The following is a 13,081-nucleotide window of genomic DNA, read 5'->3' as shown; positions in this document are numbered from 1 at the left end:
GCAGTGGGCCGCCGGCCGCGGCTCAGCCCTTCCGCCCCCGCATCCCTCCAGCCCCGCTCACCTGGCTCTCGGACCCGAGTTACCCACCTCCTAACGTCGGGGGCCTCTGCTCTCCAGAGGACCCGGGTCTGCATCGCAGTCCCCGGGCCTGAAACCCGGAGCTGCGGGCCTGGGTGGGGTGAGCTCCCTCCGCCCCAGCCCGGCTGCTAAGAAGGGAGGATTCCGCCCTTGGAGATGACTTTTGAAAGGAGCGCGGCCTTCCTCCCGTGCCCCTCACCTCCCCGGCCTCTCCCGTCCCTCGCCCACTTTGGGGGTAGGAGTTGGCTCCCGCCGCCTACACTGCTCCTCCAGGCCCCGAAGGTAGAGAACAGCGCGCACCTGGAGGCTCTGGGGCTCTCCGCCCCCGTTCCCACCGGCTGGCCTGGCCTCTCTCTTTCCCTGGTCTCTAGGGGGCTCCCTCACTCCCTGTCCATTCCTGTGCCCCTCTCCTTTGCAGTTGGCTTGGATGCGGCCGGCAAGACTACGATCCTCTACAAACTGAAGTTGGGGGAGATTGTCACCACTATCCCCACCATAGGTGAGCCCGGGGGAGGAAGGGAGGAGCTGGAGCGCAGCGGCGGCCCTTTTCGGTCCGGGTCAGGCACCAGTCCTGCCCAGGCTCTTATCTGGAGCCGACTGTGACACCAGATACCGCTCCTGGAGAAGTGGGTCGCGGTATCTCTTCGTGCGGGGTGTTGCCAGGGGCGGGGTGGATGTGGCTTAGCCCTGCCCATCTGTTGATCGCTGATCCCCTTGGGTTCCACTCCCTAACCCTTCTGGTTTTATACCCCTGCTGAGATCCAAATAGCTTTGGTGAGTTCCTTCCTTTCAGGACTTTTTCTCATACCACCCCACCCCCCACCCCGCAAATTATCTGCAGGTTTCAATGTGGAAACAGTGGAATATAAGAACATCTGTTTTACAGTCTGGGATGTGGGAGGCCAGGACAAGATTCGGCCTCTGTGGCGGCACTACTTCCAGAACACTCAGGTGAAGTGTGAAGGGGCGACTCCCCAGCTCCAGAAAAGAAGGATTAGGAATAGAAGAACTGAGCTGTTGGCCCAGGAACCCTCCCCGGCCCCTTCCCTGCTTTGCTTGGCTAGCCTCTGTTCAGCCTTCTGAACTCAAACCTTAGTCTCATTCTGCGACCTAGTGAGTGAACTGAGAGGTCTTCTGGGAAACTGTGTTCTGAGGCCAAGCTGCCTGATTGGGCTCCTAAGTATCTTCCCTGGCCCCTTGTGTGTCTGTTAGGTAGACTGCTTATTTGAGAGTAGAGGCTGTATTCTTTGTAGTGGCGTCTCTAGTTTGTACAGAGCCTTCAAGGGAGGTTGCTAGATAAGGAATACTGTCACAGCTAAAGATGAGAAAAGAGAGAAAGAGCCAGGTTAGGGTACTACCTGGGTGGGAGTGATTGCCTCTCCTTCAATTCCTCCTTTCTACCCAGGGCCTCATCTTTGTGGTAGACAGTAATGACCGAGAGCGGGTCCAGGAATCTGCTGATGAACTACAGAAGATGGTGAGTACCCAGATCCTTGAAAGTGAGCCCGAAGGTTGGAGTCAGATCTCTATGATGGTGTGGAAGTCAGGGAACTCCCCATAGGTATTGAAGGCAGGGAATGTGGATTTCTTTGTGGCACAAGACACTGGGTGTTTCTCACCATTTGGCATAGGACTGACCTTTTCTACAAGTTTTCTTGCCTTTATATCCAAGTATGAAAAGTTGGTAGGGAGAGGGGAATTATATGTGGTCGAAAGAAATAGCTGCTCATACACTTGCTTGGTCCATGTGTGCCATAGGTTCACCATCACTGGCTGAGGTGGTCTCAAGCTCATTTGAAACTATCTTGTGCTAGGAATTTAGTTCAGTGGTTCCGCCACCTGCATAGAAAGCCTGAAGATCCCAGATTCGATCCCTGGTACCAAAAACAAAAACAAATGAACCAAAACTCTATCTTGTGTTCAGCAGTAGAGTATATAATACTGTGTTGTTTCTACAAAGAAAATAGAAAGGGGGGTTCCCAAGACAGCAGCTAGGAGGGAGCCTGGAGATCCCCTTCAACCAACCCTCTCTCATTCCCTCAGCTCCAGGAGGATGAGCTACGGGATGCAGTGCTGCTGGTATTTGCCAACAAGCAGGATATGCCCAATGCCATGCCCGTGAGCGAGCTGACCGACAAGCTGGGGCTACAGCACTTGCGCAGCCGCACGGTGAGGATCCTGCCCCATCACAGTGGGCCCTGCCTATCACTGGGAGACCCACAGGCTGGGGCAAGCATAGGCACCCCCTTTCTCCCTGCTGCTGATCTCCTTTCTTCTTCCCGCAGTGGTACGTCCAGGCCACCTGTGCGACTCAAGGCACAGGCCTGTATGATGGGCTGGACTGGCTGTCCCATGAGCTGTCAAAGCGCTAACCAGCCAGGGGCAGGCCCCTGCTGCCCAGAAGCTCCCGTGTGCATCCCGGGGATGACAAGACTCACGGATTCCTCAGGCAGTGCCCTTGCCTCCACTCTTCCTCCCCACAGACAGGCCTCTGCTCGTGCTCCTGCCTGCATGTTCTCTCTGTCGTTGGAGCCCAGAGCCCTGCTCTCTGGGCACAGAGGGGTTCTCCCTCCTGCCTGCTGGGACCTGTGGAAGGGCTTCCTGGCCAAGGCCCCCTTTTCCAGAAGAGAAGCAGGGATCTGGGTTTACTTTTGTTTTATTTTCTCTTTGGGCTGTACCCTTGGGGCCAGGTTTGGGGGGGAAAGTGAGGGCTGTGGGTGGTGCTATGATGTGAAACTGGATATTGAGTAATAAATTTGCTGTGGTTTGTACTCAGTGTTGTCTGTGGCCCAGAAGCCAGAGGCTGGGTTTGTGGGGTACAAAGAGACAGTATGGAAGATGGTTAAAGCAGCTGAGGCTGCAGGACCAACATACACGTGCACACACTCATCTATTCCACCTTCTCCCTCTTTACTCTTAAGCTAGAAATGCCAGTCAGGGTTCCAGTAGAGTGGGGAAGTGGGGAGCATTTGCTGATTCTTAGGAACATGAGCAGGGGATAACAGGATCTATCTTTATGGTTCCATAAGCAATGTAACTCATTTCCATCCTTCTGATTACATAAAACAGTAGTTGTTTGTGATTTTGTGTTTGACACAGAAAAAGATATGCACTCAAAATGTGGGACCTGGGCACAATGCACAAGATGATTCATCAGGACTAGTCTGAATTTCCCAGATCTGGCATTAAGATCTTTTAGCCTTGAATTGCAAAATCCTGGTGGAACTAGGGGATTACCATTTCTTACTGGGCACCACTGGGACTCTTCCTACTTGGGAGGACGCCATCTATGGAGAATCAGAAAGTGCATTTAAAGAACCAGGACTATGGGTTAACTGTCCATTTCCCTTAGGATCCCAGCAAAAATGAAACCCATTATTACCACTGTCATTTATTTTTGTCTTTTTCCCCTTTAATTTCATGTTTCTAGCTTGGGTTCCTCCTTGTGCCTCACAGGAAGTGTCCCAAAGACCTCTGGACAATGGAGCTTCCTTGGAGGGGAAAGACTGGTATTTTGAAAAACAGCTCCAGCTGTCCAGCCAGCCAGCTGACCTGCCCACCAGCAATACAGCCAGGGGCTCCCTCCATGCAAGCCATTCTTGCCATGGTTCTGAGCCAGCCCTTTCCAATTAATACAAGTTATTTCACTCTTGCTGGATATCTAGGGTTTCCTCACACTGCAAAATGCTTCTGAGACATTCATTCTGGCTTCATTTTCTTAAGGGCTTAAAAGCTGATCGATTTTTCTTGGATATCTGAAAAAAATCCAACTGAAAATTCTTGAACTAAAAAAAAAATATTTGAGACACAAGGGAGCCAGGCAGAATCCACTTCCTAGGGAGGAAATAGGTTGATTTCTATCCTGCTAATGAGAAACAGGCAAAAAGAGGGACACACCTAAAGTCACAGGCTACCTTTCTGATACCTAGTCAGCTCAGCTTACCTTATTGCCCGGAGTGACATGGGACATGGGGAGGTAAATGGCAGAGGGTCTGGGCACACTTCCTCAGGGCCATGCGTTGATGTTGCTGCACTGTGGTGGGATAAAAGGTGGCCCTCACAGTCACAATGCTCCCGAGTCACAGAGGTGTTTGCCCCTAGGTCAGCATCTGCCTGGGAAGTTACCTGTGGGAACATCTTGGTGGGTGCTACAGGCCTTATTCCAGGCCCTATGGCCTGTGGGACCTCACCAGTCGGGGGAAGGCTGGTCAGGAGAGTGTCATCACCTGTAGCACCAGTCCCATGGATGAGGTGGAGTGGATGCACAGAAACCCAAAGGCTGAGGACCTCAGGATTGGGCTCATCAGCTGGGCAGGAACCTACCTCACCTTCGAATCATATAAGAACACAGTCACAGCTAATGCAAAGAGTTTGGGCAGGAGACAGGTAACAAGCAAACCCATATGGAACCAGCTTTCTGAGTGTGTGGTGTGTGTGGCAGTGGGGTGTAGTTAAACTGATCACTTTTCCTCGTCCCTAGCAAGACACGTATACTCCAGGTCTCTAAACCTATCCCCCAAGGTGAGGCCTCATCCCTGGCCTGCTTTTACTCTGTTCAGACTACTACTCACACTCCATCCCAACCCAGGAGGATTGTGTCATCACAAAAAGGAGAGGTCAAGAGCCCAGGTTGGAAGGCAGGACTGGGGTATCCAGGGGGAGTTGAACCAACTGGACCATAGTGCAAGGTCTATGTTTCTGTTCTGATTATAGTTTGAGAATAGAGTATTCTAGAAGCTGCTGCAGACTTGTTCTCCATTTTAGAGAGGACAGTAGATGTCTCTGCAGTGGGTACCAGAATGAGGCAGAAGCAAAGTCCTCTTCTTATGACAAAATTGACTACATCAAACCAGGCACTGACATCTCAACAGTCTGCTCCCATCTTTTTCCCTGGAGCTAGGTCTGCTTCTAAAAGTTCTTGCTTTTCTCCTGCTCTATTGGGAAAAAGACTTCTGGGGACTGGAGGTATTGGCTGAGTGGTATTCAAGAGTAAGTGAGGGCACAAAAAGTCAAACTTAAACCAGAATTCTTGGAAGCTTTTCTTGGAAAATTAGGTTCTGAAGGACAAGATCAAGGAAAGCAGAAAAGTTTACTTTTTTTTTTAGCTGGGGAACGTGGGCATCTGGTTTTCTTTGGCTCTGGAGGAGCCCTAAAGCTCCAGTGGTGGAACACCCTAGAGATCTTTTCACTACTGTTAACTGGGAAGGTGGATGAGTTGATGCACAGGAGACAACAGGACATAAGAGGGTAAGCTGGTTGATATTAGTAAAGGTTCTGGGGTGATGGTTATAAGGTTCCTCAGTCTAGTCACTTAGCTATACTTATTTCCCTCTTTTCCCTCCTGATCATCCAGATCTGGGATCTCCTGGTGAGCAATGAGCATGAGACAGAGGCTGTGGTAAGACTAAAGAGCTTGAAAGGCCTCTACCTTCTATGTGAAGGGGATGGTTCTGTGTGCCATGGCCAGCCACGGACCAGCCACCACGGATGCTTCCTACTCCGATTCCACCGGAATGGCAAGTGGACCCTCCAGTGCATAATTTCTGGTCGTTATCTAGAGTCTGATGGCTCAGACGTGTTCTGCAACTCCCGGGTCCTCTCAGCTTACCACATGTGGACCCCCCGGCCAGCCCTGCATGTACACGTGACTCTCTATAGCCCCATCTACCGCACCTATGCCCGGGCTGACCATACTGTGGGCCGCATCTGGGTGGACACAGCAATCCCTTGCATGGAGGAATGTGGCTTCCTGTTGCATTTTGAAGATGGATGCTATCACCTGGAGACCTCTACACACCACTTCTTGTCCCATGTAGACCGATTTGTCTCCCAACTCTCATCACAGACAGCTTTTCACATGCAAGTGAGGCCTGGAGGGCTTGTGGCACTGTGTGATGGAGAAGGAGGCACCTTATATCCACAGGGCTCACACCTGCTCCTGGGCCTGGGCTCCAGTCCCATGAAGGGTGCAGAGTGGTTCATACTACAACATTTCCCTACCTGGGTCAGCCTCAGGTCAAAGGCTCGGAAGTTCATCTCAGTCCTCTATGGCAAGTGCTGGGTCGACACACCCCGAGGGAGGATGGGCTAGCTACTGAAAAGAGGCAATTATATCTGGAATTAGCAAGGATGTTTTGTTTTGTCTTGTTTTGTTGTTTTTTGAGACAGGATCTCTATATAGTTTAAACTGGCCTTGAACTCACTATGTAGCCCAAGATGACCTTGAACTCATGGTGATCTTCCTGCCTCAGCCTCTTTGAGTGGGCTTACAAGTGTGCACCACCATGCCTGGCTAGCAAGCGTTTATGAACTTGCTCATAGGGAAGATCTTGGAGCCCCAGGGGGATATCTTGTGTAGTGGAAGAGAGACAAGTAGGGATATGAGCTGTAGAGAAAATTTGCCCTGATCTTCTCCAGACTACTGTGGCCCCACAATGAAGGTTGGAAAGGGAAAAGAAAGGGAAGCCCAGCATTAAAGCATGGAGCCAGAGCTGAGACTGAAGGAGAGGTCAGACTAGAATTCTGCTGACATATTTTCTCTGTAGGTGCTCAGGTGTGCGCTACCTCTTCACGCTTGACACCAATGTCCTTGTTCCAGTTTGAGTATGACAGCAAGAGCCCCACTTTGCAGCTTCGTTCCACCAATGGCTGCTACCTAGTCCAGGTAAGACTTTGGCTCTCAGAACTAGAAACCATCAACTCTGAGCTCTCCCTTTCTAGACACATCTTTTTTCTGCAAGACAGATGACTAGATGGCAAGGTGACCTGTCAGGCCTTTGTCCACAAACATTCATTTTCCCCAGTGGATCCTCTTTTTTAAAAAAAATCAACGTTATTGGGGCAATATTAAATATATGCACATTATATAAAATATGCATAAATCATGTGTGTTATATATAAATAAATTATGTAAACTGTATATGTTTGTTATAAGAATAAAATGCCCTCATTTTAAGTGTAAAATTCAGCAGATTTTAACAACTGTATGTGCCTATGAGGCCAGGCCACAAGCATTCAAGTTAGAGAGTATTTCCTCTACCATAAAAATTCCCTCCTGACTCCTTACAGTCCTTGTCTCTCCACTTTTGACCCTTCCCAACACATGGGCCATCTGTATTCTGCTCTTACGAATTAAAATTTCAGGTTACTGGACTCCTGTGGTATGTACAGCATCTATGCTTCTTTGTGTGTATATTAAGCTTCATCTGTGATGTTACGTAGATCAGGAGTTCCTTCCTTTTTACTAAAGAGTGTATTCTAGTATATGTGCTGCCGGAGTGAGCACAATTACAGAGTACATTCTCAGATATACTTTGTAAACATAAACACAACCTTCTATCCACTCACTTATTGATAAACACTTGGAATGTTTCCACTTTGGGGTATTAAAAGTGAAGTTGCTATGAACATACGTGTATAAGTCTTTTTGTGAATCTATATATTCATTTATCTTGGCTAAATACCTAGCAGTAGAAGTAATAAATTATATGATAGATGTTAAATTTCATAAGAAACTACCCAGCAGTTTTCTACAGTGATTAGACCATTTTACATTTTGCCGGGATTCTGATTGCTCCATATTCTCACCAACACTTTTTATCGTCTTTTTAATTGGAGCTGCTTGAATGAATGTGTAATGCCTTCTTATTAAGGCTTTTAGTTACGCTTACATTTTAGTTAGTCATTTAAAGCATCTCTTTATGTGTTTATTGGTCACTTGTATAACTTCCCTGTAAGGTGTATGTTCAAATCTTTTGCACATTTCTTATTGGGTTGTTTGTCTTATTACTGAGTTGTAAGAGATCTTTATATGTTCTAAGTTCATGGCCTTTGCCAAATATATTTACATTCCACATTGTCCCAATCTGTGGCTTACCTTTCATTTGCTTTTGAGCAGCAAGTCTTTAACTTTAATGAAGTCCAATTTGTCAATTTTTAAAATTCTTACGGCTTTTTTTTTTTGTCCCAAGAAATCATTGCCTACCCCCAGTGGCCAAGAATTTCTCTCACATTTTCTCCTAGACATTTCCTAGTTTATTTTTCACTTTTATGTCTACAGTCCACTTCAAAACAACTTTGGAATCATCCAATTTTTCTCCCTCTGAGAGTCTGGTGCCTTTTTTTTTAAATTGTGGGCTCTAGCATACAGCACAGACTTGGAGAAGAGAGAGAGCCGAGGCCACAGCATGCCTTTCTGAAAGGATCTAAAGGCAACATGTACTTGGAGAATGACAAGGACTGAGGGGCAAGAGATATAGAAAGAAGGTCCAGGAATAAAAATGATGAAAAGAAAGCTGAGATAGTTTGTCCTTACTCCTGGCCCATGTTCCCAATATTCTCTCTCCAGAGGCCCCATAGAACAGTGATGGCTGATGGGCACCCAATGGAGTCTGATACCTTCTTCCGTGTGCACTGGAATTGTGGGAAGATCATCCTGCAATCCTCCAATGGGCGCTTTCTGAGCATTGCACCCAATGGTCTGCTGATAGCCAATGCCACCCTCCCAGGTGAGCCAAGGATCCCTTCTGCCAGGTTATTCCAAGCCAGAGATACTTTTCAAGAGAGATGAACTATTATTTATTTCTAGAAAAGTACTGGAACCACTGGAGTTAGGGATAAATATTTAGGTCTACACACCCACTCAATCAACTGAATTTTCCTTGTTACCAAACCAAACTGCCTTTTTGAGTTTTAATTTTGTTGTTTATAAAAATGAAAGTGTTCTCCACTTTGTTGCCTCACAGAATAGTTGAGAGGATTAAACAGATTATCCCAAAGGAAAGAAGAATATTAAAATGTCTTGGGGTAGATACTTTTACAAGCATCTAGCATTAAGACCTAGCACATAGCAGGTGTTTGTTAAATGTTAAATATTGACAACATCCATCTGCAGTTAGTGTTTCCCTCCTGCTTCCATCTGGGAAACCATCTAGAGAGTCCATCCAGGTAACACCTTCCTATTTCTTTCAGGCCCAAATGAGGAACTGGCAATTCGATTTGCCAACCGCCCCTTCCTTGTATTGCGAGGTCGGTATGGGTATGTGGGCTCCACATCAGAACGTGACCTCATCCAGTGCAATATGGATCAGCCGGACTGCATTCAGCTCCTTCCCTGCCACCAGGGCATTTACCACTTTCAGGGTGAGTGACTCCTCTTCCCCATCCTAGAGTTCACAGTCTAGCTATTGCCTTAACCCCAGGCATAAAAGGGCAAACAGGATCTCTGTTTTCACACTGCAAGGCTCCAGAATGGATTGGCAGAAGGATCCAGGGAATCCCTGTTGGTCCTCCTGCATTTCCACAGAAGGACTTGCTAATACAGGATGGGCAGCTGGGGAAGGAGGGGATTCCCCCAGGAAACCTCCTCCGAAGCCTCACTGCTGGAGGACCTCCTCCAATCAGACCACCAACCTGAGTCTTCCCTCCGCAGCACAGGGTGGATCATTCTGGTCAATAACATCCTTTGGCACCTTCCGCCCTTGGGGAAAGTTTGCCCTCAACTTCTGCATAGAACTTCAGGGGAGCAACTTGCTCACTGTGCTGGCACCCAATGGTTTCTACATTCGAGCTGACAGAAGTGGCACCCTACTGGCAGACAGTGAAGACGTTACCAAAGAGTGTATCTGGGAATTTTAGGTAAGGGGGAGTGGGTGAGAAACTATAGGGTAGAGGAGCAGGAGCAGGAAAAGATAGTTTGGGAGGTATGTGATGGAAAGACCAAAACGCACACCCCGGCTGACTCTGCCCAAGATTTTATCAACTCCAGACACTTACTCCTTGTGGGCTTCTAAACCTGAAGTGGCTAGAGAGGAGAGAGAAATTGCACTTGTGTTTCTTGCTCTTATGTCACACTGACATGTGTACTTGCAAATGGACCTGGAGGGGACTGAGTGAGGTGTGCTGGCCCATCTCTCCTTTAAGATCTAGAATTTTACCCCATCATGGGGGATATAGGTGATTTTGAGGATGAATATGGGTGAGAAGACATGTGCTTTCCATCCTATGTACTTTCCTTTACCCTCTGGATCCCCAGCTCTCCATTATTCATCTCTAGTCCTAATCCTTAAGGTCAACTTCATTCTGTCAGTTCCTCAAAATCTGTGTAGCTAAAACCTGCCTCCTCATTCTCCCCTCCTAAGATGAGTCTCTTCCTTAGATGCCTTCTCTCTTCCTTAGTTGTCTGGAGAATTGCCATTCTCCGAGATGCTCAGACTCAAGACCTCAGTGCTATCTCTGTATCCTTCCTTTTGCTCCTCTATCACCCTGGTACTTCCTTAGTAATCTGGAGTGTTTGCCTCTTCATAATTACCATTGCTACTGGCCATGGTGGTACATGTCTAATCTCAGTACTCAGGAGGATGAGGCAGGAGGATCACTCCTGAATTCAATGTCAGCCTGAAAAACATAGTGAATTTAAGGCCAGCCTGAACTGCCTGGTCATAGCCTATCTCAAAACATAAAGAACAAAACAAAACAAAACAAAAACTAATTACCATTGCTGTTCCAAGCTTCCAGCAAAAGCCCAACCTGTTTCCAAGGAAACAGCAGCAGTCCCTTCCCCCGGATCTGGCCCCATCCTATCTTCTGCACACTAAGTTCACCTTTCTAACACATTGCTTCCCTGTTATTCTCTGTTCATAACTCTTCGGGGCATGTCATTGATCTTTTGCTCTTTGTCCTGTCCTTTTGCAACTGATCTCATTTTCCTAGCTTGGGAGGTCACCAGGAAATTGTCCTAATATAAGACAGAATTGGATTCAAGAGCTAGTGAGCTAATAATCTAGAGCTAATGACTTTAGAAAAATTGCCTTCACATTTCAAGACCTTGGCTTCCTTATCTGTAAATGGGAACAATAGCTACTCCATAGATTGTGAAGGTTAAATGTCAATCTGAATCTAAATATAGACCCTCAGTAAATGTTCACTTTTTATCCCCCTTTTCTACCAGTCTTCTACACAGATTCTTTATTATGATCAAATGAGAAAAATAAAATGAAATTCCACTGGACTTCAGTTTTCTTATTTTTTTAATGAACAATTTGAATTGAATTAAATTTCTCAAGCTCCTTCCCAGCCTGACATTCCAGTAGACAGTACATGATAGTGGCTAAGAGAGCTCATTTCTAGACTCAGTTTGGATTGAGCTAAATTTTCTCAGGCTCCTTCCAAGCTTGACATTCTAGTAGATGGTGCATTCCAGTGGCTAAGAGCTCATATCTAGAGCCAAACCTTGGCTTTAACTAGGTTCTCATCAGTTAAACTTGGCTCTTTGGTCTTGGGCAAGTTAAACTTTTCAAACCCTGTTTCTTGTGAGTGAAATGGGAATATTTTATTGACCTTGAAAAATTGTTGTGGAGTTTACACAAGAAAATGAATGTAAAATTCTTTGTGAAAGCTGGCACCTAAAATATTCTCATTCTATTTAAAGTCTTCTCTAATCCAGTTCCATTCTTAGTAAACCAGGGATGGGCAATAGCTTAGTAGTAGAGCATGTATTAGAGGTGTAGCTCAGTGGTATAGCATGCATTTAGCTTGTGTGAGGCCCTGGGTTTGATCCCCAGCACCAAAATAAAACAACACATTTTTGTTAAGCTATCTTTCCTGTTGACTATAGTCTTCTGAACTCTGATGGGAGGGGTTTTTTGAACCATTAATACAAATAATTCTTCCTGTCTTTTCCAATGAATTAACTTCATATATTTCTAGTGTTTATTCCTCACCATGAATGGGACAAGTCACTTTATTCTCTGTCCTCCCATGGGCTTTTACCCAGTATCTCCTAAAAGCCAGAAATCAGCAAATGACCACCTGATTGCTAAAGATTCATGTTTCCTCTTCCGTCTCCAGATCAATGGGATACCACCTGCCAAACTCCAAATCCTCCAGAAGAAACAGCTGCACAAAACAGCGCAGAACCCCCAGAGTCAAGATCCAAGAGAAGAATATGTCACACAACTTTTCCTACCCAGTTTAGCCAAACACCTGTTTCAAGCAACAATACGTCACAACAGGCCACCCCCAAGATGCTTGTGTGCATTTGACTGAGCAGAGAATACGGAGTCTGCCTGAGGGTGGGCTCTGCATTCCCGGGCAGCTGTGATTTCTGTCCAGGAGAAGGGAGACCGAGGGTAACCAGTTCTCCCACTTGTGCTCCCCATCTCTACCTAGAATCACTAAAGCTTTCAAGTGACTACATGATTCCATCCCTGCCACGAAGGATTCAGAATCCATGTATAACCTAAACATTCTTCTGGGTTAGAACAAATGAAGGAGTTTTAATCATAGGGGCAAAGGATGATGGGAATAGTACCTTATTCCTGTATAGCCCACTCTCACCTCCCTCCACTACAGTTTATCGAACTTCCTTGTCCTTTCATTTTTACCTTTGATCCAGAAAAATAGGTAGGACATTACTTCTTCCACTATTTTTCACCCTGTACAAGGAGCCAAAATTATTCCTTCACCCAAGGTCCCATATAAGCACAGCATAGCTAGGCCTGTAACTTAGATATTCTGACTTTGATGTCCATCATTCTTTCCATCAAAAATAGGGTTTCCAATAATTGTATGTCTTTCTGGCACTGTCTGTATGATTTTGACCTTATCTGTTCTATTAATTTTTTTATTGACCTAGACTCTTAAAGACATTTATTTTGGAAAGAATATTGTATGAATGTCAGGGGCAAGGCAATTTGTAATAGCTAAAACTTGGAAACAGCCCAATTGCCCATCAACTGGAGACTGGATAAAGAACATGTGGTTTTTCTTATGAGTACTACTCAGCTATAAAGAATGAGAAACTAGAGACATTTATAGTTAAATGGATGCATATTGAGGCCATACTCTTAAGTGAAATAAATAGGACACACATGTAAATAAATAGTTTCTTTGGTGTGAAAAACTAAAAGTGTAAATAAGGTTCAAATTGTATGATTGATAATGTGAAATAGGAAGGAAAGGTCTAAAGGAGTAGGGGAAGTGGAAAGGGTAGGAGAAAGAAAAA

General features: G+C 46.1%; 2 protein-coding genes and 1 long non-coding RNA gene across 6 annotated transcripts in view; 2 read left to right on the top strand and 1 right to left on the bottom strand.

Moving 5' to 3' along the window:
* The window catches only part of Arf5 (ADP ribosylation factor 5), a 6,301-nt gene extending 3,451 nt beyond the window's left edge, over positions 1–2,850 (top strand). The window contains exons 3-7 of one of the 3 annotated variants that reach the window (XM_010633435.3): positions 497–577; positions 920–1,029; positions 1,484–1,555; positions 2,122–2,247; positions 2,364–2,849. In XM_010633435.3, the coding sequence (XP_010631737.1) occupies positions 497–577; positions 920–1,029; positions 1,484–1,555; positions 2,122–2,247; positions 2,364–2,450 (476 nt within the window). In that variant the 3' untranslated portion in view covers positions 2,451–2,849. Of the gene's footprint in view, positions 1–32; positions 578–919; positions 1,030–1,483; positions 1,556–2,121; positions 2,248–2,363 lie in introns of those variants that run through there. The other 2 variants (XM_019208863.2, XM_010633434.3) reach the window with 2 other exon arrangements.
* Positions 1,884–4,100, bottom strand: LOC104868589. Its single transcript, XR_782048.3, has 3 exons — positions 4,022–4,100; positions 3,316–3,365; positions 1,884–1,952 (listed from the first exon to the last, which is right to left on the bottom strand). It is a non-coding gene; the product is annotated as an uncharacterized LOC104868589 (long non-coding RNA).
* A 98-nt stretch (positions 4,101–4,198) lies between these two features.
* Positions 4,199–12,829, top strand: Fscn3 (fascin actin-bundling protein 3). Of its 2 annotated transcripts, none has more exons than XR_004514956.1 (7): positions 4,199–4,464; positions 5,432–6,128; positions 6,624–6,742; positions 8,426–8,585; positions 9,049–9,219; positions 9,514–9,714; positions 11,926–12,829. XR_004514956.1 is itself a non-coding variant. In XM_010633438.3 (7 exons), the coding sequence occupies exons 1-6, from the start codon at positions 4,321–4,323 to the stop codon at positions 9,712–9,714; spliced, it is 1,497 nt and encodes a 498-aa protein (XP_010631740.1). In that variant the 5' UTR covers positions 4,199–4,320; the 3' UTR covers positions 11,926–12,829. The 2 variants fall into 2 exon arrangements, 1 of the variants encoding a protein (XP_010631740.1); XM_010633438.3 differs by having other exon boundaries at positions 9,509–9,714.
* The last annotated feature ends 252 nt before the right edge of the window (positions 12,830–13,081 follow it).

Source organism: Fukomys damarensis, unplaced genomic scaffold (assembly GCF_012274545.1).
Source record: "Fukomys damarensis isolate Sample0158 unplaced genomic scaffold, DMR_v1.0_HiC HiC_scaffold_4, whole genome shotgun sequence".
Classification (NCBI taxonomy): Eukaryota; Metazoa; Chordata; class Mammalia; order Rodentia; family Bathyergidae; genus Fukomys; species Fukomys damarensis.
The sequence above is the reverse complement of the archived record's forward strand: the minus strand, read 5'-3'. Positions and strand labels throughout refer to the sequence as shown.

Coding starts and splice junctions, on each gene's coding strand:
- Fscn3 (XM_010633438.3), top strand. CDS start 4,321: ATGGATGAGGTGGAGTGGATGCACAGAAACCCAAAGGCTGAGGACCTC. Junction 6,129..6,623: donor GTTCATCTCAGTCCTCTATG/GCAAGTGCTGGG, acceptor TTTTCTCTGTAG/GTGCTCAGGTGTGCGCTACC. Junction 8,586..9,048: donor AGCCAATGCCACCCTCCCAG/GTGAGCCAAGGA, acceptor TATTTCTTTCAG/GCCCAAATGAGGAACTGGCA.